We start from the raw sequence: 20,368 nt of genomic DNA, 5'->3' as shown, positions 1-20,368 counted from the left end.
GACTCAAACCCACAACCTTTGGGTTACGAGTCCGACTCTCTAACCATTAGGCCATGACTTCCCCCATGAGTGAATGAGTGAAACTCTGCAGAAATGACAATGCATGCTTGCTAAGGCTTATTCCTTAGCTCCTATGTCCTTTCTCATCTCTTTTGATTCAATCTTATCTTTTAGTTTGTCACAATGCCTTGCTTTATTTTTTTCATCTCACCTCACATCTTCTCATCTTTCCTTTATTCTTGTCTTGCCAGGTCTCATCTTTGCTTATCTCTTTTCTCGTCGCTAATCTCATCTCTTCTTTTCTGGTCTCACCACAACTTCCTACACTTTCTCATCTTGCCAGAATTTGTCTTGCTCTTGTCTCGTCTCATCTCACCTCATCTCTTTTCACTTCTCCTTATGTCATGTTTCATCTCATCTAATCTCATCATCTATCTCACCTCTATCTTGTCTCATCTTCTCTTTAGCCAATGGTGTTACATATGGGGGGTTTTAGTTGTTTATGGCTTATCTGCATGTTTTATTTTTATCTTATGTGTTTGTTTTTATTTTTATCTTGCCAAAACTGTTTACAATTGTACAGCACTTTGGTACAACACTTGTTGTTTTTAAATGTGCTTTACAAATAAATGTGAACTCTTTTCTTGGCTCAATTCATCTCGTATTTCCATATCTTATCTTGCTCTTGTCTCATCTCACCCTAATTTTGTCTCATTTTGTCTCTTCTCTTCTGCTCTCCTCTTATCTCGTCTCATCTCACCTCACATCTTCTCATCTCTCCTTTTGTCTTGTGTTGCCAGGTCTTCATCTCTTCTCATCTTGTCTCATCTCATATTTTCTGGTCTCATCTCACTTCCTTTAATTTCTCATCTTGACAAAATGTGTCTTGCTCTTGTCTTGTCTCTTTTCACCTTTTGTATATCACCTTGCAGTGCTTTGTCTTGTCTCTTCTCATTTTTGTAACTCTTGTCTCATCTTACCTCACTTTATCTTTAGTTTTTTCTGATCTCCTTTCTTCTCATCTTGCCCAATCGCTTCTTCCCTATCTCAATTCTTCTCTTGTTTTTGCATCATTTCTTGTCTTGTGTCTTGCTTTTGTCTCATCTCACCTCACTTTGTCTAGTCTTTTCTCATATCTTCTCTTATTGTATAATTTCTTTTCTTGTCTCAATTCACCTCCTTTTCCTATCTTGTCTAGCTCGTCTCATCATACCTCACTTTGTCTCATCTTGTCTTTACTCATCTAGACCATTCTCTTCTCATCTTGTCCCAGCTCTTCTTGTATCAATTCATCTCTTGTTTTCAACTTTTCTTGCCTTGTTTTGTCTTGCTCTTGTCTCATCTCACTTCGCTTCATGTCGTCTTGTCTCATCATTTGCATAATTTCTTGCCTTGTTTTGTCTCACTTCACTTTATTCGTCTTGTCTCTTCTCATTTTGTCTCATCTCTTTTCTTGTCATGATTCACCTCTTCTTTTTGTATTTTGTCTTGCCTTGCTGCTTTTCTCAGCTCATCTTATTTTTTTCTTATCTGTTCTCTCGGAAGCACAGTATGGGCGAAACCTTATATAAAAGTTAACTCACTCCTTGAATAAACACTAATAAAGTTGGAGGAGAGAATTTCAAAAATATTGGAAAAGGGTCATCTGTCTCCTGTGAGAGGCACCTCTCATAAGTCGATATGAAGTACTAATATCAGCCTAGCACTGTTATCGCTCACACACTGGGTTTTCCTTATGGTCCCAAATCTAGAATATGAGACCAGAATATTGTACCTTGTGGCCATCTTCAAGCAGCAAAAGACAATTACAGACGTCTATATGAGATTACGGAGAGGTCTGGTTAGGCCCAGGTGGTGGATTCAGCCCCTGGTGGCAGAGACAAAAGCAATAACTCCCTACACTTGACCTTGCCTCACTATCTTTCTACACTTTACACACACAACCAGTTAAATGACAGTGGGATTGCTGAAATCTAGCATCTTTTCCTGTTCCCATGTGTAAAAGGCGGTCGAAAAGGGAAAGCAATCAGATGTTTAATCAGTTTACCTCAGACAGAGAGAGGAAGAGACCATTAGAGTGACCCAGGATTTCAAAACTGATCCCTCATCTCCCATATTCACCGACTTTGAGCCCTGTTAGTGCCCTAAACTTTGTCCGTTGTCTTTTTATTGACTTCATTACAATGCCGGCTGTGTTTGGATTAGTTTTCCTGTGTCACAGAGGGTCGAGACCTTCGCCTTGAACTGTCACAATCATAGATTATGCATTATTTCTACTGGACACAGAGTGCCGTTGTCTAAACAGACACACTTGGGACGGTTCTTTGAGTGAGGCAAGCAAGTCTCTTCCTGCATTGTGTATTTGTATGCTTTTATTTGATTTTAGCAACATGGTTAGATGTTACATAAATTATAAAGAAGAACGATGTGCAGTGAAGCTCTATGTGACTCAAGTTACTTTTTAATTTATCGTATGGATTGATACGTCAGTTTGATGAGTGAGGCAATAAACCTTACAATTGTTTTTTCTCAGAGTGATCAATAGTTTGCCGTATCATATATTTGTGTGTTCATGAAGTAGGGCAGTGTGACTTATCTGTTGGTTTTGTGTGTTTTTTGCAGTTCTCCAAGGAGAAGTACCTGCTGGAGTCGCCCCCGGAGAAACTCAGGAAGGAGCTGGAGGAGGAGCTCAAACTCAGTAGCAGTGACATGAGGAGCCACGGCTGGTACCATGGCCATATTCCACGAGAGGTGCGTTTGTGGGTCAAGATTTGCTGTGGTACAATCTCACACAGCCAGAATTTTGACTAAACGGAATAGGGTCTGGTCCACTTTGCAACCTATTCTGGATCCTTAGACAAAAAGAAACTGTCATGTAAAACGACATTTCATTTTGGAAGTTAATTTTGGATTTGGAGGTGGATTTGTGTCAAATTGATTATACCACAATAATGAACCAGTGTACAAAAATTATGGAAGCTCGTTTCTGCCATTGAATAAAAATAAAAAAGGTAATTGCGACTTTTTATCTCACAGTTTACATCTCGCAATTCTGAACTTTTTTCTCATTGCATGATATAAAGTCAGAATTGTGAGATATAAACTTGCAATGGTAAGAAAATAGTGGGTCTTTTTTTTTTCATCTAAATTGTACTTTATAACATGAAATTGCGAGTTTATATCTCACAATTCGGAGGAAATAAAAGTCCGAATTGTAAGTTTATATCTCACAATTCCAATTGTATTTCTCACAACTGCAAGTTTATATCCTGCAATTCTGAGAAAAAAGTCAGAATTGAGATGTAAACTCGTAATTGTGAGAAAAAAATGTCAGAATTGTGAGTTTATATCTCACTTCTTGCAGTTGCAAATTTGTAGTTTAAGGGGATTTTTGCAGTGATACCATAGAAGAACCCCAAAAGAACCCACGGGACCTTACAGTGAACAGTTTGTTTATAAGTGTGAAGAACATTTTAATAATCTGAAGAACTTTACAGAAACTTTTACCTTTTATTTCCACTATAAAGAACCTTTTGTTCAACGGAAAGGTTCAGCTGATGTTAAAGGTCCTTTATAGAACAATCAATGCCATTAAAGAAACGTTAAAGGGGTCATATGATGCTAATTTAAAGATCATTGTTTTGTGTATTTGGCCAAATAAAGTGCTTTTGCTTTCACACTGAAACACACAGCGTCTTCCTGACATAGCTGCATCCGCACTACTGCTGTTCCTGAAACCACGCCTTCTTTCTTTGCGTGCACATTTGGCCGGCATTATGCTAATATTTCCACATAGTGATGTAGACATGTGGGGGCGTGTTAGAACGAGCCGTTTTAGGTAGGTGTGGCTGACTCTTAACTTTTATAAAGAATATCTCTTTAAATTTGAGACTTTAGTCTTTGCAACTTTACAGATCTTCTTTATGCACCAAGAGCTTGTAACACTCCAAAGAGAAAGGAAAACTTGAAATCGCATCATATGACCCCTTTAAGTTTAAGATTTTAGTTGATTTCCTACTGGGTGCTTCAAACTCTAAATAACTTTCAAAGATTTGATGGCGCTAACATGGCAAGTGATTTATTTAATTCTCAAAAGTGCTTGTTGCATCATCCTGGCAGCTTTTTTTTTTTCTTTTTTTTAGGTAGACCATTTAAAAATCATGTGTCCTTAATCTTGGAAGTTGCGTAAAGCAAGCCAATCAAATTTGAGCTGGTGATTTCACTCAGTGTCCGTGTGCAATATGCTTCTCATATTCAGTGAAAGGACTCTCTGTCATCTATGGCTATACCTTCCCAAAATCTCAAACTGTTCTCTCAAACAAATGGAGCAATGTTTTGAAAGTACCAGTGTTTCACTCTTCAGGAAACCGCCTACAAATGACTTCCAGTTGTCTCTGCATATTAAGTGGTAATGGATGAAAGTATTTTAACTTCAAAAAGATTACACACCTCAACATTGAGAACAATGGATGTCAAAGGGAAGTCCACACTATGATGTCCAAACAAGTGTGCATGTAACTGGAGAAGTTGTTCAATTAAAACCTTTGTTAGCAGTTTTACAGTATTTTCTATGTGCATTCTACACATGTGTTTGTATATTGTATATTTGCTGGTTTTGTGCATGTTTGGGTTTTTCTGTCGGCGTGTGTGTGAGAGAGTGTGTTTGTGTCCTTTTTTGCACCATAGAGCCGTCAAACTACAGCCCACGCTGTCTCTACTATGAGAGCAGCCATCTGGGCATTAGCATAATGTATTCCTGCCCAAGCTAGAGTAAAGAGAAACTCCAGCCCCCTCTTTTAAAAACTATAGCTAGTCGCCATGGCGATACACCCACATGCTGCACTTCTGACCTCACCAAATGTACTGTTGTGCCATCTGCTGGCGCAGAGGCATGTAGCACATAAAGTATCACATTTGTGGCATTTAATCAACTATCTTTTAAAACTTGTGTAGAATACACAAGTTATTCTATTGATTCAGTTGCTAACACAGTGATGTAAAAATGTTAACGCAAATGTCAACAAAAACAGAATAAAGAATGCTTTCGATTACCACAGAAAGTAATTTTAATACATTTTTTTATTTTCATTTAAAATGTGTTTATTTAAAAAACAAATTACACATTTCCACTGGAATGTTCTGGGGGAAAAGTGAGCTGTGGTGCTTATGTGGGAAATGTGGGTTTGAGTCCAGCTCGCAACATTTCCTTTAATAATCCCTTTTCTTTTATTTGTGTCAACACAGGCCTCAGAAACTTTGGTTCTGCGTAGCGGTGACTTCCTCGTACGGGACTCCCTGTCAAGCGTGGGCGACTATGTCCTCACGTGTCGCTGGCAGCAGGACGTGATCCACTGTCGGATCAGTAAAGTCCTGGTCAAAAGCGTGCAAACCAAAATCCAGTACATGCTGGAGCATGAGAGCTTCGACTCTGTCCCCATGTTGGTCAGGCACCATGCTGGCACGGGTCGACCTGTGTGCCCACGCACTGGAGCCCAGCTGCTGTGTCCGGTCAACCGAATGCTGCCGCTGAGGTACCTGGAGGCGACATTTGCTTTGGCTGGTGGGAGACCAGGATCTGCACATTCACCATCGACCCAGAGGGGGGCGCACATCAAGAGACGAAGTGTTACCATGACGGATGGACTGACCACAGAGAAGATCATTCCTCACAGGTAAACCTTCATCGTCATCATCATCATCATCTTCTCAAATAATAAAGTAGCTAACTCATAGTGCCTTGTTTTGTTTTGTGACCATAATCATGTAGTGTTTTTAAGGACCACCAGGAGTTAAATTGGTTCAGAGTCTCAAAATAATATATTAAAGTGTTTTGTGTTGTTGTTTCTTGTTTTGTTGTTTTGTTCTGGGACCATATTCATGTAATGTTTTTAGTGACCACCAGGAGTTAAATTGGTTCAGAGTCTCAAAATAACATTTTGTTTAGTTTTGTTGTGTGTTTTTTATTATTATTATTTTATTTATTTATTTATTTTCTAACAATATTCATTTTGTATTTTAAGTGACCACCAGAGGTCTCAAAATAACGTTTTGTTTTGTTTTGTTTTGTTGTTTCTTGTTTTGTTGTTTTGTTTTGTGACCATATTCATTTAGTGTTTTTAGTGACCACCAGGAGTTAAATTGGTTCAGAGTATCAAAATAACATTTTGTTTGGTTTTGTTGTGTTTTTTTTATTATTATTTTATTTATTTATATATTTATTTTCTAACAATATTCATTTTGTATTTTAAGTGACCACCAGAGGTCTCAAAATAACGTTTTGTTTTGTGACCATATTCATTTTGGTTTTTAATGATCACCAGGCGTTAAATTTGTTTAGAGTCTCAAAATAACTATATATATACTGTATATGTTTTGAATATATATCCAAATCTTGAATATGTTCAGGTATCTCAGGTCTGAGATCAGGCATATTAATAGGTCATGTACACACGTGCCAAAGATGCAGGAGTGATGTGCTCATGTAGGATGTCTTGTATTAGCAGTGCAGCCCAGCCTACAGAGCCAGATGAGCCTCAGACAGTCGAGCCAGAGGTGAAACCAGCGGAGGGCAGCAGCTGGTGTGTGTGTGTGTTTATGTGTGTGTGTTCACAGCTGGCACAGACCCCCTCCCACTCACTTCTGTTTTCCAAACAGATTTGGCCACATGGAAACCCTTCACCCGCTTCTGTGCATGTCGTCTCTAGCAGCACTGAATGTATTTTTCAGAAAGCTTGTAGCTGTGGCTTATAAGTTGTCCACCAAAATTAGAAGCTGAAAATGCTCTATGCTTGATTGTTTTGACATGTAAAATGTGTTTTGACATAAAGAATGAAGGATTTAATAGCATGTTTGTCTTCTCCAGTCCCTCTACAGTGCACCATAAGGATGCCATGAGGAACTGCGCCATGAGCATGGATCAAATCCAAGAGTACCGCTGCCCGCTATCCCCTGCCTACAGCTCCAGTGAGTCCACACACACATTGTCATGCATATACAGTATCTGAATATTTAAACCCATTGATTCCATTAGCCCACCCAAAAAGTAAAGGATAATGTTCATCCAGCAAAATAAACCTAGACAGGGTGATCAGGACCTCGACACGAAGTGAATTACTGATTTGATTTGAAATATGTTATTAGCTCATTAAACGCAAAGCTTCCACAAAGAAACACGTCGATCTAGCACATTTTTACATGGAAAAGTAGCGTAGAGGATTAGAAAAACGCATTCTATGTGAACAGCGCCTACCAGTGAGCAAAAACATTCTTCTGCCAACGAAATGAACACTACAACAATATAACCATAGGCCTACTATTGGGGGCCATTCACACAGAACTATTGAAAAGTTAAACTTTTGAAAAACATGTCTCTAAATCTTGCATTTCACTGCCCTGCATCTTGTGATTTTAACCGCAAAATGCAAGACGAAACGGAAAGATGCAAGATCTATGGACAATGTTTTAAAAGTTGAACTTTTAACTTGAGCGTTGCATTTATAGTATGCCGTGTCATGTGCGAGATGCTGCAAAAGATGCAAGAAAAAAGATCAAACATGCCCATCTAGCGCATGTTTACATAGAAAAACATGGACAGTGGACTGCAAAAATGCATTTTTTAAAAACTTCCATTTTTAAATAATGCATCCCTAGACCATTTTCGTTCCACTACCCAGCGCCTCGCATTTTTAACCTCAAAAACACATTCTTTGTGAACACCCGCTTAATACTGAAGTCATCTGGTTTTATTTTAAATGCAGTCAGTTACTGAGGGTCACCAGCTGCATTTGAATGAAACGGAGAGAGCACGTCCGTCGTGTGATACGACAGACATGAAAGAACAGTGAGCCTCCGATACCTTTGAGCAGTCATTTTTATTGACGACGGTCATTATCTGGGAATAATTGGACTCGGAATGTTGCAACTGACCAATCAAAATCAAGCGTTTCAGAGAGCCACGTAATAGTCTGTTATTTTGTTTGTTTCTCCAGTCTCCCGCCACAGACATGGCTCAGGTGGGCGTGTCCTCGCCGTGATCCCGCCTTCTCCAGTGATGCGGCGCTCCAGCGATCCACATCTCTCGCCATCCTCCTCCAATAACAACCTTCCCTGCTCAGACATGCCCCCCAGCACCCACTGCACGCCTGCCCACGGTTACCCGTCTGAGAGTTCAGAGCAGGGCGGCAGCTACTGTGAGCTGAGACCCGGTCAAGCTCCCATTCCTCCCTGCAAGAGCTACGTAGAGAGGCTGAGGGTGGAGGATGGCCAAAGTCCGGACTCTGGAGCCCCAGATGGGGTGGAGGGCTTCATGCTCCCCCTGATGGAGACCAGCTCCTCCTTCAAGCCTGGGAAATACCAGTCGACTCTTCTGCCAGCCGAGAATAAACCTCTGGAGATGAGTGTTTTGAAGAGGGTGAAGGAGCTTCTGGCAGAGGTGGATCCCAAAACAGCCGCCAAGCACATCACCAAGGCAGACTGCACGGTAAAAAAAACACAAATAAATAGATTGCCATCAGAAGAAACTGACACTCACTGGCTATATTACTGTTTCCCTATACATTACTACATTTTATTAGCATTTTAATACATTTTATCACCACTCTAATTAGGTGCCTTGAACAACACATCTATAACCATAAAATAAAAATTCTGCACTCTAAAAAAATATTTATTGAATTTGTTTTGAACAGCAAAAATCCTGTTCATAAATACTGAAAAATAAAACGAGAATAATAATTGCAAAAACGATGAGAGCTCGAAATTCACATTTAAACCCATAGTTAGCAATGGTTCAGTCAATGAGTCAAGAAGGTCAATTGACTGAAATGTTACTAATAAAATTTCATAATGATGCAAGTTTGGGTCATGACAGGAATTTTTTCGAGTTCCTACATTTATATTTGAATTTTATACAATGCACCTACAGATGATTTGATGTAAGGCACAATTTTTTTAATTTTATGTAAACATATTTTTTAAGTAAATAATTTTTTTTAGAATTGAGTAAAAATATGATTTAATTTCTATTAATTAACCGTTTCTTGCTGAGAATTTGTTTAATCCGTTTTCTAGAGACATTTTTCAGTTGTTTTGTTCACAAATGTATAACTAGGTCAAAAACACACACCCATTGTGTTTTTCATATTTTTACCCATATAGCCCAGGTTCAGTTTTTAATATGTAGACTTTTAGTTGGTTTTAGTTAGATATTTTTAGATAGGTTTTAGGTGGGTGCATATTTGTAATTAATGAAAACTAATAATCATAATAATCATAATAATAAATACAGCATTATTGTTAATTATAGAAAATTATATTTTATATTTATTATCAAATCTAATAAGTCAGTGAGAGCTGTACATATAGAAAAAAATAGATAATTTTTTTCAGGTCTGGTCACGTGGTCTTTGTTTTGGGCCAGATTCTGATTTCAACTTAAAGCCCAAATATATCTCTGCTATATCATGACTAGCCCCACTTAAAAGGGATAGTTCACCCAAAAATGAAAATTCTGTCATCATTTACTCACCCTCAAGAAGATATTTTTAAAAAATGTTGACGGTAGCCACTGACTTCCATAGTGGGGTTTTTTTCATACTATGTAAGTCAATGGCTACCATCAACTGTTTTGTCACCAATATTCTTCACAATATCTTTTTTTGTGTTCAACAGAAGAAATAAAGGTTTGGAACAACTTTAGGGCGAGTGAATGATGACAGAACTCATTTTTGGGTGAACTATCTCTTTAACCACACAACTTACCACAATTTACTTATTAGTGCTTTTTGATACCTGACTGATGTCGCGAATTACTGTTTACTATTAAATAAATTATTCTTACATGAATTGTTGGAGGACCCAGGACAACATTACCAGTTCTCATACACATTTACATTTCCAAACACTCCCAAAGAAGTACACAAACAGTTAAAATGACCAGTAAACCCCACGACAGACAGACAGAATGACATTTGATTGGTTCTCAAGTTCTTGATTCTGTTTTCTGATTCATGAGAGCAGACAACATTATGTAAGGCACACGTGAAGCTGACTGATAAAAGTCTGGACGGCACACCAAACCTTTCATCATTGTTGTCTTCCATTAACATCTAAACCTTCAGGGTTAATAAACTCTTTCCACACTGCTGTTTACCACATTCATCATGTGATGAGTTCAAGGGTAATTAAATGTCTTCTGTTCTGACTGTGAATATATTAGGGTGGAAATAAAGGGATGGGGTTCAATATATTGCTCGTGTAACTGTGTGGCCATCTGCAGGTTGCTAGGATACTGGGCGTTACCAAGGAGATGCAGAGGATGATGGGAGTGAGCTCGGGGCTGGAGCTGCTGACTCTTCCGCATGGACACCAGCTGAGGCTGGATCTGCTGGAGAGGTGAGGAAACACTTGCACTCAAACAGACATATCAAAATCAGGACATGCCACAGACTTCAGCTGTTCTGAAGTGAAGGGAATAACACCGAAATCAACAGCCAATGAAGTCCAGTAATTAACTCTATTCCAAACAGCAGATGGACATTTTTAGGTGAACTATCCCTTTCAGCTGATTTACAGAATTACAGATAATGAAAATAATTCAGAATTAAACCATACAATAAAATGAAAAAAAGACAATAACTACAGTTTTTATTAAGCATTTATATATATTAACTTAATACTGATGTTATTACGTTATTTAGTATTTTACTTTTTCATAAAAGTATAGCAAGAACACAAACCAAGTTTGGGGTCAGTAATATGTTTTTTCTTTGAAATAAGAAGTATGAAATTAATACTTTTATTAAGCAAGGATGCAATAAATATATCAACAGTGTCAGTAAAGACACTTATAATTCTGCAAACAGATTTACCGCAAAAATATTAAGCAGCACAACTGTTTTCAACATTGATAATAATAATTGTGCATGTTTCTTGAGCAGCAAATCAGCATATTAGAATGATTTCTGAAGGATCATGTGACACTGAAGACTGGAGTAATGATGCTGAAAATTTAGCTTTGCATCACAGAAATTAATTCCATGTTAAAATAAATTTAAATACAAAACAGTGTTATTATGTTAATAATATTTTGCAATATTACTGTATTTTTGATCAAATAAACGCTGCTTTGGTGAGCATAAGAGACAAAAATATTACAAAATCTTACCAACTCCAAATATTTGAACATTAGTGTGTAAGCTGAAAATGAACACAGCAATACTCATATAAATCTAAAAACATACATATATATAAAACAAGCCATCATACGATTTACAGAGATACAGTATTAGATTAAAAAAAATGTTTTCTAGCAACTTGTCCTGTATCACTGCAGCTGTATTGAATATATTTGAGTGATCAGTTGTGTTCTGCTTTCTTTGTCTCTTGTTCAACAGGTTTTACACCATGTCTATAATGATGGCGGTGGATTTGTTGGGTTGTACGGGCAGCACAGAGGAGAGAGCCGCCCTCCTGCATAAAACCATCCAGCTGGCTGCTGAACTCAAGAGCAACATGGGCAACATGTACGGATTCGCTGCGGTCATGAGAGCGCTGGAGCTGCCGCAGGTGAGAACGCACACCTGTCCTCTCAGACCACAGCATATGAACTGTCATTCATGGTTTAAGTACCAAAGTTTAATAGCAAGTTTAAAACAATTGTAATGCATAGTAATAATTTGTATATCAGAATAGTATTATTTAGATGTATTATTTAACTCGTGCTGATCGTTCTAAGGTTGCAATTATTTTCCAGTAAACGCACAGCTATGAAGTAGCTCCGGATATATTACAGTTATATATTTCTGTATATTCTGTGATGTTTGGTGTAGATCTCACGGCTGGAGCAGACATGGATAACACTGCGACAGAGACACACAGAAGGCGCCATCCTCTATGAGAAGAAACTCAAGCCATTCCTGAAGGCCATGACTGATGGGAAAGGTAGAACAGGGTGTCTTAAACAATGTTCTTTAATGACGAAATGCTGTTAATATTCTTCACTACAGAACGTTTATTATTAGTGACAGTAGCAAATCCTAAGCAATTGGTAAAGAATCACATGGACAATATAGTGTTATTCTTGATAGTGGTTGACTGATATATATCTCCAAAGGCATTTTTAAATTATCGGTATTGGCCGATTAATTTTTCTCTTTGGCCGATAAGTGTCAGAGGTAGCTTTTATTTTTAAAGCAGTGGGACTTTTATTTTGATAGAGATAAGAAACCAACCAACGCCTGCGCGCACACATGAGTGTTATCTTTCAGTTCTTGATTTCAAACTATGCTGCGTTATATCCAGTTTGCCATTATGTCATATTCATGTCATATGTTATTGTGTTCTGTATGTAAAATTAGTGTTAACTGGTCTTTATTTGAGAAGATAGGATTCCCAGTGCGCACAAACTACTACAATAGGATTACAGAATCAAAAGGTTGTTAAAGCATAAATTTGTTAATTTTTACAGTTTTTAGTTATATTTTTAAATAGAATGAATTTAATTGCAGCAATCCTGCATATTATTTTAATTAAACTGTGTAATATAATATACTGTATATTTTTATGTATGATATTTGCTTTACCCTGCTCTCTAAGATATTGATACTGACATAAACCATCAAAAAAATTCATAAATAAATAAAAATCAACCACTAATTCTTAAAATTAATGGAATTAATATTCATTACAATTAATGTTGATGTAATTTACGAGATTTATTGTTTTATTTATTAACTTTCCTGTATTTGAATTCACGTTCATGTAAATTATTTATTTGAAATACCATCTGATAATATATATTTTTTAATAAATATAATTGATAATAAAAGTAATATAATGAATGTAATAAATGATCAGAGAATATTTTCATTTTACTCATTTATTATTTAATTTTGTTTTTTATATTTTCATTTTTACTTATCAATCTTTTATTTAATTTGGCACTGGCAATTATATAATTATATAAATCACAAATGTGACCCTGGAGCACAAAACCAGTCTCAAGTCGCTGGGGTATATTTGCAGCAATAGCCAAAAATACATTGTATGGGTCAAAATAAAATTTTTCTTTTATGCCAAAAATCATTAGGATATTAAGTAAAGATCATGTTCCATGAAGATATTTTGTAAATTTCCTACTGTAAACATATCAAAACTTCATTTTTTGATTAGTAATATGCATTGCTAAGAACTTCATTTGGGCAACTTTAAAGGCGATTTTCTCAATATTTAGATTTTTTTGCACCCTCAGATTCCAGATTTTCAAATAGTTGTATCTCGGCCAAATATTGTCCTATCCCAACAAACCATACATCATTTGGAAATCTTATTTATTCAGCTTTCAGATGATGTATAAATCTCAATTTCGAAAAAATTGACACTTAAGACTGGTTTTGTGGTCCAGGGTCACAAATCCCCCAGTAGTTCCAACTGTTTTTTAATATTTATTTATTTATAATTTTAATTATTTCTTAATCTTTCAGAGAGCTGTGTCCTCTCGAACACCTCTTTCCCTCACGTGGTGCCGGTGTTGTCGCTGCTGGAGCGCGGTGTGGCGGCAGGCGAGGCGCTGGAGTCCTGGGAGAGTGTGGAGTCTGGAGTGGATGTGGTCATGAGTCACCTGGAAGCAGCCCGAACCATCGCTCACCACGGAGGACTGTATCGCACCAACACTGAGAGCAAGCTTCAGGGTAAACTATTAACCTGTGTTACAATTAAAATATAAAATCCAAGCATTTAATATTAGACACAATTATTAAACTTAACTTAATAAATAATTATTTACTAAAGTTAGCCTAAAAAGCATGCATGGATGTACACTTTGAAGATATATACAATATAACATTCAGGCATATACTTTAATTTGGACTGCAGTGCACTAGTCCTATTTTCTAGTCCACATGTTTTATGTGGTGTTCACAATCTCCACACAGATTTCCAGGAGCGGAAGGAGGTGCTGGAAATCTTCTGTACAGAGTTTCAGATGAGGCTTTTATGGGGCAGCCGTGGCTCTGAAGGAAGCCAGGCCGAGCGCTATGAGAAGTTTGACAAAGTCCTCACCGCTCTGTCCCACAAGCTAGAACCTCCTGTACGACACAGTGAATTATAGCACCCCCGCACCCACAAATGGTATGATCCCTGACCTTCCTGTCACTCCTACTCCTGGACCGGACCATGCTTTTTTGGGGGGAGCCGGAGAATATGACAATGAGGGACTTGCTCTGCAAAACAAGGCACAAAAGGGGACAGGCTTTATGCGAGCATGATAGCGCCTCCTAAAGAACACAGTCGTGAACTGCAGCAATGGAATGAAATAAAAATCTAAAGCCAAAATCTCTTCTTCAGTGGTGATCAAGGGCACTTCCTTTTCAAAAAGAGAGAATGTGATGAAGTGCACATTGACTTTAACCCAAATGGGTCTGAATCCTGTTTATTGTGAATCCATGATTTAGTTTCCATCAGCTTTTATGTCGATAAAAAGCAAAGATGTCTTGCAGAAGTGACGTGTCTCTGTACCGGAGATGAGACTGCATTGACTTAACATAGTCACGATTTATTGCTGGAATAGACTGAACACACACTCACTTTCAAATGTCTGAATGTAAGTTGCCAAATCATGAATTCAAACAGATGTCTACTGGATAAAGAGTCTTATTTTTATGCGCATTTTTTGGGTTCACTTCTGTGTTTTTTCGCTGTTGTCATGGCTTTATCGATAGAAATGGAGTCGACAGTTACTGTGAGGAATTGGGCCTTCATTTTTAATGAGTGTCTTAACAGATGCTCACATTCACACTCTCTCCAGGTCTGACAGCATTGCTTCTCAGAGCGCTTTGGTGTCTGTATGTGTTAGAGAAGAAGTGTAAGATAGAACAGTGGTTCCCAACCCTGGTCCTGGAGGCACCCCAACACTGCACATTTTGCATGTCTCCTTTCTCTGACACACCAGTTTCAGATCTTGGAGTCTCTACTAATGAGCTGATGACCTGAATCAGGTGTGTTTGATTAAGGAGACATGCAAACCATGCAGTGTTGGGGTGCCTCCAGGGCCAGGGTTGGGAACCACTGAGATAGAAGACATACTGTTTTCTTTCCTCTCTTTCTGTCATTCTGAGTGTTTTTTTTTTGTTGTTGTTTTTTTGTCTAAAGGGGTCATATCATGAGGCATGAAATTTTCCTTATTTGTAAATACAGAGTTCATTATAACTATCAGAATTTAAAAATCCAGTGCTAAAAATATGCATTTATTGAAACTAAATAGCAAAATTAGATTTTGGCATCTGAAACTCAAGGTCATTAGCATATGGCCACCCACTTTACACATCAACATCACATATTGGGTGTGCAGTCATTCTGCTAAACACCAGAAGAGCTAATGATAAGAGTAAAATTGTGAAACTAGTAAAACCCACCACATATTGTGCTGTTTTTGGCTGCGTGTAGCACCTACATCTCTGCAGATCCTTCTAAAGGATCCCAGTGTTGAAAACAAGTTCATTTTCAGCACAAATTGTTTTATGAATCAGTTACATTATATTAGCAACCCCACAGCTCATGTGTTTCTCATTTCCTATACGAAGAAGGTCATTTGCATAAAGTCTTAAAGGCGCAGCAGCACAAAAACAGCCTGTTTAATTCCAACATCAGAAAGGGTGGAAATGGACATAAAAAAAACTTAATTATGATTGTTTGGACTTTAAGAAAATTAAAATAGCAAAAATCATGATATGACCGCTTTAATATCTTTCATGACAGAGACGCTGTCTTTTAGATACATAATGTATATTCTCAATGAGACTGGATCACAATGAATGTCACACTCTAAAAAATGCTGGGTTAAATACAACCCAGTGCTGGGTAAAATATGGACAAACCCAGCAATTGGGTTATTTTGACCCAGCGGTTGGGTTACTACCCAGAAGGTTGGGTTAAACATTTACCGCAACCGCTGGGTCAAAACAACCCAATTGCTGGGTTTGTCCATCTTTTATCCAGCACTGGGTTGTATTTAACCCAGCATTTTTTAGAGTGCAGTTTGTATTAAATTATTTAAGAGACCCATATAGCCAGACTTTACAGATCAAGTCCATGCCCAGATCATCTATTGCAAATCAGCAAAGACGTTTGATTTTTCATTCAAACATTCAAAGTAATGTTATGGCAATAAGTTACAAACTAATATATGGAGGATCATTGTGTTAGTGGTTCATGCTAATGCATATTGATCATATTTAAGATTAGGAGTTTTACTAAAACTGCTTATTTTGATGCATAAATCATCCGTTTGTCCAACAGATATGAATTATACCTCATATTGTAAAATCTTTTAAGGAAAGGTGGGCTACTTTAAGTTATCATAAATGCAATTTTCAGTTAGGTGGATATAATAAAAGAACTAAAAAATCCCATAGAGTTGGATGAGGGATTGAATGTGGGCTCTTTTGATTTAGGCCAGCAAATAGCCACCCAAAACACCATAGCAACACCCTAGTAGCTGCACAGCAACACCATGACATCCTGGCAGTGACTTTTGTACGAGTACCATTCACATTTTCATCAAGTTCCAGCGGAAAAACAAAGTTTGAAAGAGTTCAGCTAATAATAGCAACATGTTCATTAAATTCAAAAACACGTATTAGTAGAATACTGTTTTCATATTCTGGTAGATTAAGCCAAACAAAACCCAAAGTCACATACATATACCTCTGTCAGCAGTGTAAATGTTCTACCCTTATTTCTGGGTACCATAAACAGAAAAAGTTGTAGGTACCTGGTTCTAACGCGATCTATTGTGTATCATACACATGCTGCTATGCTTCACACCCAGTCTATCAGTGCACATTTCCAGGGAATTTTCTGAAGGCATTTTTCAGGTATCGTAATAAACGCACATCTGAAAGTAGATGATGCTGTATGTCACAGATAGGGGAGCATTATGGGATGAAAAGTGGATCATATGCAATTTCATGTTTAGCCAGCAGAGGGCTCTGTTTAGTAAGCTAAAAATAATAAATGGGAGCAAGTTTTGAACCTTTTGAATTTTTTTTTTATAAGGCCTGCTGGTCTAGGACTGTAACTTGTGTTTGGTTTCTCTACTGTAAAGCTAAATGTGTGACTATTTCGTTTTGTAAATAGTTACCCCTAAACGGATGATGATATATGAGGTGGACGAGGTCACGTGATTGCATCCTTTTATTATGTGCTGTACATACTGGTATGTCATATGTTTTGCACTCTTTTTTTCAGAAAATAAAATACAGTAAGCTTGTGTTTTTGTGCTTTTTTGCTCTAAATATTAGGCTATTTAATATCGTGTTCCTGTCTGCAAAACTCCAGATGCCTAAAATTCACAGGCTATTATTTTCACTGGTCTAATATTAACTTACAACAACACAAGTTCACGTTAGTTAGTTAGTTAGTTAGTTAGTTAGTCAGGGTAGCCACATATTTAATTTTTGTCAGGAATGAAAATGAGGCTGTGAGGGATAGAAGTGCAGTGCATTCAATGGATTGTGCTGTTGTTTAACAACATTGTTCCGATCGTTCAGCTGACAAGCACAAACCTATAGGCTACATAAAATCTCCATTAAAGAGTTCCTCACTGCCTCGTTTTCATTCATGTCCTTGTTAAATTCAGTATGTCATCTAACCTGATTAAAGGACTAATTCACCCAAAATTCAAGCGTAGCGTTAGTTCTGGCAGGTCACGTTACTCAAGCTCGCATCAGCTGACTCTCAGCTGATCCCCATCAACCTATGGGAATTAACGAGGACGTGAATGAAAACGAGGCAGTGAGGAACTCTTTAATGGAGATTTTATGTAGCCTATAGGTTTGTGCTTGTCAGTAAGTATTCATATATAAGGTCCCTCAGTAGTATCAGCAGTTTTCGCATTGCTCAATAGCTAATTACCCTCCTCCATCCCCAGCTCCTCCTCTGTCAGTCAGGATTCAGCCTTCTGATTCTCCTTTGAATCAGACTAATTCTAAAATGTGTACATAACATTATTGAACTTTAACGATATCTGCAATACATTTATGTTAGTTCTGTTCTGTTCACCCTGGGGGGTTATCGCTGCTCTCCCTGCTCTCATCCATGCTAGGCTGCATGGATGCGCAGGGAGTTCTTGCCCAGAACAGAACCATACCGTCAATCCAAACTGTATGCTAATTGTCAATCATCTTTGACGATAGTGGTCCTGACAGAAATGAACATTTGCTGTTAATTTGCTCACCCTCAGGCCATCCAAGATGTAGATGACTTGTTGAGATTTTTACCTGAAACCATATGTGGTGCTTGTTGATTCATAAAATGCAAGTCAGCAGGTACCAGGACTTTGAGAGTCAACTAAAATTATACCAGGCAACACAAAATTAAGACCCATGACTCCTGATGACATATTGAGGTGTTATGAATGATTTTAGATAAATGTATTTACAGTGTTAAGGTGAAATTACTTGTGTCAGATCAAAGACTGCCTGTTTCTTAATTTGTAGTTTTAAAATAGTTGATATAGTTCCAAAACGAACGAGCAGTTCAAAGCACAACAGTATTCAGTAAGTGAACACTAATGTGCCACTCTGTTAATAACATAGTTAAAAATTAAAAATGGTTAATTCTGTTTATTAATAATAGCCTACTATCATTTATTAACCTGTTAACTGTCGGTTCCACTTAAGTTTGGTCTCTTTTTAAAGAAGACAAGTGGCAGATTATTGTAGAAGTGAAAAAAGTTATACAAATTAAATCACAAAAAAAGTTATGGAAGTTTATGTTTATGAAAACATAAAATGCAAAAATATAAATTTTAATATTTTACATGAAACATTTTTTTTTTTTTTTTTGTTCCACTTAAGTTTGGTCTCTTTTTAAAGAAGACAAGTGGCAGATTATTGTAGAAGTGAAAAAAGTTATACAAATTAAATCACAAAAAAAGTTATGGAAGTTTATGTTTATGAAAACATAAAATGCAAAAATAAAAATTTTAATATTTTACATGAAACATTTTTTTTTTTTTTTACAAAACAGGTTGAACTCTAAAACTGCTAGAATATCAAAACCAAAAATCTGAACAAGTTCCAAATTTGAGGTTGATATCTCAAAAATAATAATAATAATAATAATAGATAAAATCTTTCAGTAAGATTTTGTTTGGGCACACCAAACTTTTCCACTTGATGACTCAAGCTTCATTAGTGACCATATAAGGACGCCCCATTTCCATTTATAGTCTGAGTGATCTGAAATATATTTTTTCCATACTTTTTACAATATTTATGAAGTAGACAAACTACTTCATAAATATTCTAACAAACATGTGGTGGAAACCCTGGATGTGCCTTACAGCTCACAGAGAATGGGGGGGTTATATTCACTTATGTAAACATTTTAGACATTTGTTTTCTAAAGAAATAGAATGGATGTTATCTTTTGAACAATTGGCATGAACATTAACAGAGGGGTTTACCGTTTTTTCACGATTTTACATGTACATTTCAAAATAAAAGTCTGATGAGTAGGCTACTCTTGCCGCAAATTAATAAATTACGGTTGCTCTGTTAAATATATCGGTAAAATGAATAAACCAGTCACCAAATATGAAAATTAGAGTCTTTAAGCTTTCAAATGATATATAGTTTGTCAAGTTACATGTTATAAACATGTAATAACAAGTGGGCTCACCAGTGGGCCAGTTACATTTAACGGGTTAAACAATATTATTTTCAATAAACAAAACAATATTTTATTAGTATATTGTACGCTTCCTGGTTTAGAATCACAAACTGAACAGAATTGGAACAGTGTAGCTCTACAATATGACCACAAGGTGGCAGCAGCGTCGAGCTCCAGTGAGACGGGGTGCAGTGACGTCAGCATTCTCAACTCACTGCACTTGAGCCTTCTCAATACCACACACTTCACTGTGTGTGTGTGTGTGTGTGTGTGTGTGTGTGTGTGTGTGTGTTTTGTGTTCTCTCTGGTCTATTCCTGGTTTTGACATCTTATCCCTGTGCAGAGTGCACCAGCTTCAGGGACAACTTCAGGATCACTTGCCTTTCTCACTCTGCTCATTTATTTTTACTATAGCGAGTCAGTCAACACTTTACGGTAACAGTGTGTATCACAACAACCCTGTGTACTGTTTAGTGTTTACTCTAGAGTCTTATTTCCTATTGTAGGTGTTTGTTTGTCCTTGTTCAGATGCATGAAGCAATCTATATTTCCACATCTTTCACTGGAAGCATGTTCTACAATGTGTGTTTTGTAAGCACGTTAAATAACAGATCTAGCAGTGCACTTCACTGAAAAGCCACACTCTAAAAAATGCTGGGTTAAATACAACCCAGCGCTGGGTAAAATAGGGACAAAC

At 37.2% G+C, this 20,368-nt stretch overlaps 1 protein-coding gene across 1 annotated transcript in view; it reads left to right on the top strand.

Moving 5' to 3' along the window:
- Positions 1–14,859, top strand: part of LOC107685125 (SH2 domain-containing protein 3C-like) — a 59,844-nt gene extending 44,985 nt beyond the window's left edge. Inside the window, exons 4-13 of the mRNA XM_016481626.1 lie at positions 2,623–2,751; positions 5,245–5,672; positions 6,504–6,578; positions 6,863–6,963; positions 7,989–8,479; positions 10,277–10,392; positions 11,394–11,565; positions 11,829–11,940; positions 13,482–13,688; positions 13,932–14,859. Coding sequence (XP_016337112.1) covers positions 2,623–2,751; positions 5,245–5,672; positions 6,504–6,578; positions 6,863–6,963; positions 7,989–8,479; positions 10,277–10,392; positions 11,394–11,565; positions 11,829–11,940; positions 13,482–13,688; positions 13,932–14,107 — 2,007 coding nt within the window. The 3' untranslated portion in view covers positions 14,108–14,859. The remainder of the gene's footprint in view (positions 1–2,622; positions 2,752–5,244; positions 5,673–6,503; positions 6,579–6,862; positions 6,964–7,988; positions 8,480–10,276; positions 10,393–11,393; positions 11,566–11,828; positions 11,941–13,481; positions 13,689–13,931) is intronic.
- Positions 14,860–20,368: the final 5,509 nt, after the last annotated feature.

The sequence above is a fragment of the Sinocyclocheilus anshuiensis genome, unplaced genomic scaffold (assembly GCF_001515605.1).
Source record: "Sinocyclocheilus anshuiensis isolate Anshui unplaced genomic scaffold, SAMN03320099.WGS_v1.1 scaffold914, whole genome shotgun sequence".
In the NCBI taxonomy this organism is placed as follows: Eukaryota; Metazoa; Chordata; class Actinopteri; order Cypriniformes; family Cyprinidae; genus Sinocyclocheilus; species Sinocyclocheilus anshuiensis.
Note: the sequence above shows the minus strand (reverse complement) of the source record. Positions and strands in the feature narration are given on the sequence as shown.